The sequence below is a fragment of the Rutidosis leptorrhynchoides genome, chromosome 9 (genome assembly GCF_046630445.1).
Source record: "Rutidosis leptorrhynchoides isolate AG116_Rl617_1_P2 chromosome 9, CSIRO_AGI_Rlap_v1, whole genome shotgun sequence".
Lineage (NCBI taxonomy): Eukaryota > Viridiplantae > Streptophyta > Magnoliopsida > Asterales > Asteraceae > Rutidosis > Rutidosis leptorrhynchoides.
In genome coordinates, this window is record NC_092341.1 from 11,740,418 (window position 1) to 11,747,674 (window position 7,257).

Genomic DNA, 7,257 nt, shown 5'->3' on the forward strand with positions numbered 1-7,257 from the left:
GATGTTAGAAATAGTTGTTATATGATTTATATGATGTTGTTCAAGTGGTTTTGAGGTTAGAACTTGCAAAAATCGAGTTTTTGGGCCAAAAACGCGAAAATCAGCGTGCAGGAGCTGTTCTTCAGCTCCCACACGAGTGACAAGTCACTTGTACGAGTGACCACACTTTTGAGGGTCAACCACGCGTTTGAGGGCTCACTCGCACGAGTGAGGCCTCAGTCACACGTGTGAGCACAGGGTCCGGTTTGTGGAAACTTGTTTTGATCATAACTTTCAAACCGTAACTCCGTTTTTGATGAATCAAGTATCGTTGGAATCGTAATGAAAAATCCGATCCAATGGTAAACTTTTTAGAAGCTATATCAGAATATATTTGGGTCAGAAATAGATGTATTAGCGTGTGTGTCTAGTGTGCATGCGTTAATTTGTTATTATGGGTTGAATTCTTGATATAGGCTTATGAATGATTGATTATATGTTGAATATAGGTTGGAAAATGTTATTACATGTTACTATTGATGATCCTTTTCACTTGCACGAGTGAGCTTTCACTCGCACGAGTGAGATTTCACTCGTACGGTTGAGGTGGTCAACCGCATGGTGAACCGCACGAGTGAGTGGATACTTGAACTAGTATATTTGAAAGTTGGATCGTACGGTTGAGATGTGACTCGTACGAGTCATATGTCACTCGTGTGGTCAACCGTACGGATCCACTGTTGTTTAATTAGGTATTTGGCCAAGGACCAAAGGTACGAGTGAGGTGTCAACCGCACGTTTAAAGTTCCTCAGACGTGCGGGTGAGTGTCACTCGTACGGTTGACACGTCAGATTTGTTAAGTGTTCAAGTGTTTATATATTGATGTTATTGTCTTGTTGCTGGGATGATATCAAGACATTATTACTGACTTGGTTATGTTTATTCTCAGGTGAAAAGGATAAAGAGAAAGCTCAGTAGTTAGAATCTGAGCCGTTGCTGGTAATTGGTGAGTGGGTCTATCTCCGGATAGAGTATTAAGTAGCTGACACGCTACTTGTTCAGACTCTTTATTACTATGTTTATGTTCTGTGCGATTACCATGCGTAGTTAGATATTGCCATGCTAGTTAGGACGATTGCATGACTATTTATCTGTGATCTTATGTGCGCACTGTTTGTTTGACACCAACCGAGGCAGCAAGGTTGGGAACCCTCCGAGGCAGCAAGGTAGGGTTGATGTGAGGTCGACAGTGGTAGCCTGGTCGGGTCATGAGTTACTGATTGTTCATTATAGCATAGAAGGAATCATGTGTTGCGTCTGGACGGTTATGCAGTGAAATCGGTAAAGCGGACTATCGGTAGACTGTAGCTTGATCAACTAAGTCGTGTGCTCGTACAAGCCGCCGATCCTCATATTGTCATTTATTGTTATATGCTAGTTTAGGACGTTAGCATAATTGTGATCCCTTGCATGTTTAGTTACTTATGCTTGGTCTGTTAGATAGTATCCATTCACTTAGCTGTGTGCTAATTCCCCCACATTTCCACCCTTGCAGGTTTAGGTACTGCTGATTAGGATGGGTGTTACGGACGGGCTGAAGACATGTTTGACTATTAGCCGAACTCTGATGTTGTCATATTTTGAAATATTTTACGTAACACCGTTGTTTTGCAAAGCTGTATTGAATATTAACTAAGTTGGTTTCTTAACTATAGTTGTAAATATTAACTAAGGTTATTTAGGTAAATTCAGTCTTCCGCTGTGATTTTAAAAAAAAAAAAAAAAAATCAGGGTGTTACAATTTTCAAACGCGAACCGGTTAAAAACCGGACATAAACCAGTTTTTTTGAGAACCAGTTCTCAACCGGTTTTCGGCTATAAACGGTCAAAAAAAAAATAGCCGTTTTTTTTTTTTTTAATTTTTGTGCAGTTTTTTGGACTTTTTTTTGACAATTTTACCCCCATTAGTCTAGTATAAATACATAGTATTAGTTTTGGTTAAAATCACACCTTCTCATACTCTCAATTCTCAAATATCTCTCTAAATCTAAATATCTAATTATTCAATAATTAACAATAACGCACTAGTTACTAGTTAGTATGGATAACTCTCAAACACCCGCTTCCAGTTCCGCTTCCGGTTCCGTTGGAACATCTTCACGCAAATACACCAACAACGATGTTAGCCACATAAAAACAACTAGTTGAAAAGGCGATGTTTGGGCTAATTTCGACTTGTGTGTAATGAATGATGGGGCGGAAAAAGCTCGTTGTAGAAGATGTGGGAATTTTTATTCAAGTGTGAGTAACACTTCTTTACGAAAACATCTTGCTACACCTACAAGTCGTAAATCAATTGTAAATCAATTGTAACTTGTAACTTTGTAAGCGTTATAAATAAATATGTTGTTATTTATATTATTTATAGTGGTAAGCGTTATAATTTATTTATATTGTTTTTCAAACGTTATAAGAATCGATCCGGTAAAAAAAATTCCGGTAAAAATCGCATCCGGTAAAATACTAGTCCGGGAAAAAAATCCGAAAAAAACTGGTCGAGCACCGAATAAAAACCGATTCCGAAAAAAAACCGATCAAAATAACCGAATCCGAAATCAGAACCGGTTCCGGAAAAAACCGGTTTTTTTGGAACCGGAACCGGTCCAAAACCGGTTCTGTGAACCTATAGTCAAATCTCATCATTAAGCATGTTAATTTCATTTTGTCAATATGGTAAAATTTAGTTCAACAGTTATAGAAAGCTAGTCAACCTAAACCTTCTCATTTAACAGAAAGTTAACGTTATTCAAAAAGATATTTGTTAATCTCATGAGAAAATATTAAAAACACAATATAAATTACTTTCAACAATATATTCTGTCATCACTACTCATCAAACATCAGTATATTACTACAAGATATAAATGTATTTATTGACAAACAAGTAACACCTACCATAAAATTTTCCCTATCAGACCATTTTTATATAAACAAAAAGAATAGATTTATAGTTTTGAATCAAAAACAACACTAATCTAACTTGCATATAGCAAGGTTCAAAGGAACAAGTATTAAACCAAAACATCAAATTGCTTTAAAACCATTACTCCCACCATTGTTTATACCCGAGCTACCAATCACCGATTTGCTAACATGAAACGCCGACTGCCTCGAGGGTTCTGCCAGTAATTTCAACGACAATGATAAAGGTTCGATGTGATGATGATGCTCATGATCTTTTAAACTTAGCTGTTTCGACATCCCAACTAACTCATCTACATTCACTGGTTCTTTCGAAAGAACCGGGATTGGTTTCACAACATGATGTCGAGACATATCTGGTTGGCGTGTTGGTTGTTTTTCAAGTGGGATCGGCCAAACCGCAAACGGAATGGGTATGTAAGCTGGGTAAAACGCGGGTATTAACGGTGGAAGTTCACTCTGTACAGTTGTTGATGGTGTAACTTCTTCTTTGTTGTCGTTTTTCATTTCAGAAGGAGCGGGATCCAAAATTTGATCGGAATCGGGTTTTAATGAGAGTTTTAATGAACACTCGGGGTTGTTGTCGGGATTATCTGTGTCTGCAGTTGGAGGGAGCATGAATTGATCTTCTGGTGCTTCTGTAGCCTGTAACATTTTAATAGTGGAATCAAACTTCTAATTATTGTTAATGTATGTATCTGAGATGTTATTATAATTTGTAAACCAATGACATTAAATGGTTTTGATGACGTGGTAAATTTAAGTTGCTATGTTTTCAGGATTGCAAAATTCGGTACTCGCGGAGTAATGGGCGGGACTTTGAAAGGAGTAATCAGCAATCCAAGGATTAATCGGATTCGATTTTTTATACTTCAAATAATAAATTTTAAAATTGTATTTGTAAGTATAGAAATAGAGGATCGTTCATTTGTTCAACAACTCTAAATTGTACTTGTAAGTAACCAAATAATAAACTTTAACATAATTGTCTGGATATAAAGAGGAATAGAGGATCGTTCATTTGTTCAATAACTCTAAAATTCTAGTTTAAGTTCATATTAATGTTGACCAATTTTGACTTTGACCGACTTTGACCAATAAATCTGATTTTGACCCATTAACCGACATTGACCTATTAATTAAACGGATTTTGAAAAATCAAAACGGTCTATTCTAAAAAAGAAGTAATCGGGGATTAATCAAGAGTAATCAGGGATTTTTACGACAGTGTATGTTTTTAAACAATACAGTACTAGTTACCTAGTTACATGATGACGATCGGTTACACACACAAAAAAGGTTGATAATAATAAATATAAATAAAAGTTGAATACGCAGGGTAAAGTTTGATGTATTTTCAAACATATAACCAATGATTTTAGTGTATAATGCAAAAGATTTGATAATAAGGAGTAAAACGAACCGAATCAGGAGGCATGTCGAAAACGCTAGAACGTCTTTTTCGTCTAGTAGTGTTGCATTGTCTTATGAAGTATTTTTGTGCATGGCTGGCAACCTGAGTAGGTGTTCTGGATAAAACGTAATTACGTGCGATGCCACGCCAGTCTCCTTTACCTAACTTTTGAAGACCGAGTAGAAACAACCGATGCTCCTCCTCTGTCCATGGAGTACCTGCATATATTATTCAACAAATAATTATTAAAAAAAAAAAAAAAAAAACATCAGTCATGAAAATTATGCAAATGTTGATTTAGCAGTTCAAAAGATCATGTTGTCGTTGTATGGATCAAAGTAAATCTGCCATGTTTGACAAATTAAGGGTATCTCATCAATATACTTTTACTGTCAACATTTTACTATGCCCTGCATTTTAACCTAATGAGTTTAAAGTACTAGAGCATCCCTGATGTTAAAGAATTGGGGACTCAATCTTTGCTACAGTAATAATTAATTGCATGCAAAAACAAACAAGACAATTCAGAAGATACTTGTATCTCCTATAACCATTAACCATATATGATATGATCTTATGCTAATTTGGCAAGAATACTTCTATTTCTTAACCATATATGAGTACTACAAAGGGTTAAGTGCCAGAAACATCAAACTATACCAAAAATTTAATCATTTGTATTCACTTAAACAGTTTTTCTATTGTATGAAAGTTTCAGTTATTGCTATTAAATGTATCCAAAGATCTATTTTAGATATTTTTAATCATCATGGCCCCCAATATGTGACGTAAAAACACGTGCCACATCACCCGTTAAGGCGTTTACTAGTCAAATATTGTATGAAAGTTTCAGTTATTGCTATTAAATGTATCCAAAGATCTATTTTAGATATTTTTAATCATCATGGCCCCCAATATGTGACGTAAAAACACGTGCCACATCACCCGTTAAGGCGTTTACTAGTCAAATATTGTATGAAAGTTTCAGTTATTGCTATTAAATGTATCCAAAGATCTATTTTAGATATTTTTAATCATCATGGCCCCCAATATGTGACGTAAAAACACGTGCCACATCACCCGTTAAGGCGTTTACTAGTCAAATATTGTATGAAAGTTTCAGTTATTGCTATTAAATGTATCCAAAGATCTATTTTAGATATTTTTAATCATCATGGCCCCCAATATGTGACGTAAAAACACGTGCCACATCACCCGTTAAGGCGTTTACTAGTCAAATAAACATAACGATAACTGAAAATTAATACATTCCATTGAAACTAAGACCATTTCTAATGGGGCGTCAGTTTTTTTAGTCAGATGATGTGGCAACACATGTGGCCAAAACTGACACCGACTCACACTTCTAATGGGGCGTCAGTTTTGACATTTTAGGGGCATTAGTCACGAAAGTGACTAAAAAAAAAAGGTCAGCTTTTTTTTACCAATCATATTTTAGTAAATTACTTTATATATTATTAATTTATTTATCCCAACTTCCAATCACATTTTACCATATCACCATACTCAATATTTGACACACAAAAACTGACACAGCGGTTAGAAAATGTCAGTGCCACATCACATCCCGTTTTTACTTTTGGCCAAAAAGTGTCCAACTATGTGTGATATCACAGGCAAGGTTGGGAATTGTCTTATAAAGTTTAACACATAAAACAAAATTTTAAGTAAGGTTTAATTAATACATTTTCCAAGGAAGCAAAATGCAGCTACCTATTTCCTTTTGAGGATGCTAGTACAAAACAAAAATGATAAACAAATAAGGAAAGCACAAAAAAGATGATACAATGCATAGTCAAACAAATCCATCCAAAGGTGATAAAAAGGCAAACACATTCATCCACTCATAACCACCTCATCACATTTATTTATCTATTTCCATTTTTTAATTATATAAAATAAATACATAAATCTATATCCGTCCACATATAATTAAATACATAATAAAATAAAATAAATACATTAATTAGCAAACAAATAAGAATATAATAGATCAACAATAATAAGGATCCTAATCATCACCATTTTCATAAATATCATTGAATTAAATATTAATTTCATTCTTATATCATCCAATCACATTTCAAGAACAATAACTACAAATATTAATTAGTAAAATAAACTGACCTTTTTTGCGATCGGCGCGTCTTCTAGCGGAACAAGAAGCGCGAGTAGGATCATCGGAAAGATAACCTTCGACGGGATCAGGAGCGACCGGAGAACAATTCGGTGAAACGGCAACCGGAGAAGATGAATGATATAACGCCGATAGATTCCCCATGCTTGCACTCTTTTTCATAATCGAACCGTCAGTTAATCTAACACCGAACAGTTTAACACCGCCACGTGAGGGACACGTTCGTGAGTTATGGCCGTTGTTGCTACAATGAGAGCATCGCCGAGTCATTGTAAGAAGTGACTCGGCTTCGCTCGGTCGCCGGATTAATTAGCCGGAAATTTATTTATTTAATTTGAATTTATTTAGTTTGTTTTTTTTGATTGCATGCGTGTGTGTGTGAAATGAAAAAAAGAAAAAAAAAATTGTGATGAATTTATTGAGTTTAAGTAGGAACTGGTCGGTCGGCGTATTATTTGAGATTTGTGTGTGGCATAAATCAAATAGATAACGTCGTGCCTTCCTTTGCTTTGCTTTCTACCAATAGTAAATTTGATTTGACAATTGTTTTCTTTATTAAAATTAAATTAATTAATTAATTAGTTATTAATTTAAAAATTACTTCTTATAAATCCAGTAATCCACCCAGTTGAAATTTTAAAAATATTATTATTATAAAATATAATTTTACAATGTTATAAACAAATATATCTCATTATTTTTATATATTTATTATTTATTTAT

At 34.6% G+C, this 7,257-nt stretch overlaps 1 protein-coding gene across 1 annotated transcript; it reads right to left on the reverse strand.

Moving 5' to 3' along the window:
- Positions 1-2,839: 2,839 nt before the first annotated feature.
- LOC139865992 (transcription factor MYBS3-like) lies at positions 2,840-6,959 on the reverse strand. The gene is made up of 3 exons (XM_071854118.1): positions 6,525-6,959; positions 4,386-4,594; positions 2,840-3,607 (listed from the first exon to the last, which is right to left on the reverse strand). The coding sequence occupies exons 1-3, from the start codon at positions 6,802-6,804 to the stop codon at positions 3,065-3,067; spliced, it is 1,032 nt and encodes a 343-aa protein (XP_071710219.1). The 5' UTR covers positions 6,805-6,959; the 3' UTR covers positions 2,840-3,064.
- Between the last annotated feature and the right edge of the window lie 298 nt (positions 6,960-7,257).

Coding starts and splice junctions, on each gene's coding strand:
- LOC139865992 (XM_071854118.1), bottom strand. CDS start 6,804: ATGACTCGGCGATGCTCTCATTGTAGCAACAACGGCCATAACTCACGA. Junction 4,595..6,524: donor ACGCGCCGATCGCAAAAAAG/GTCAGTTTATTT, acceptor TAATATATGCAG/GTACTCCATGGACAGAGGAG. Junction 3,608..4,385: donor TCGACATGCCTCCTGATTCG/GTTCGTTTTACT, acceptor AAAATGTTACAG/GCTACAGAAGCACCAGAAGA.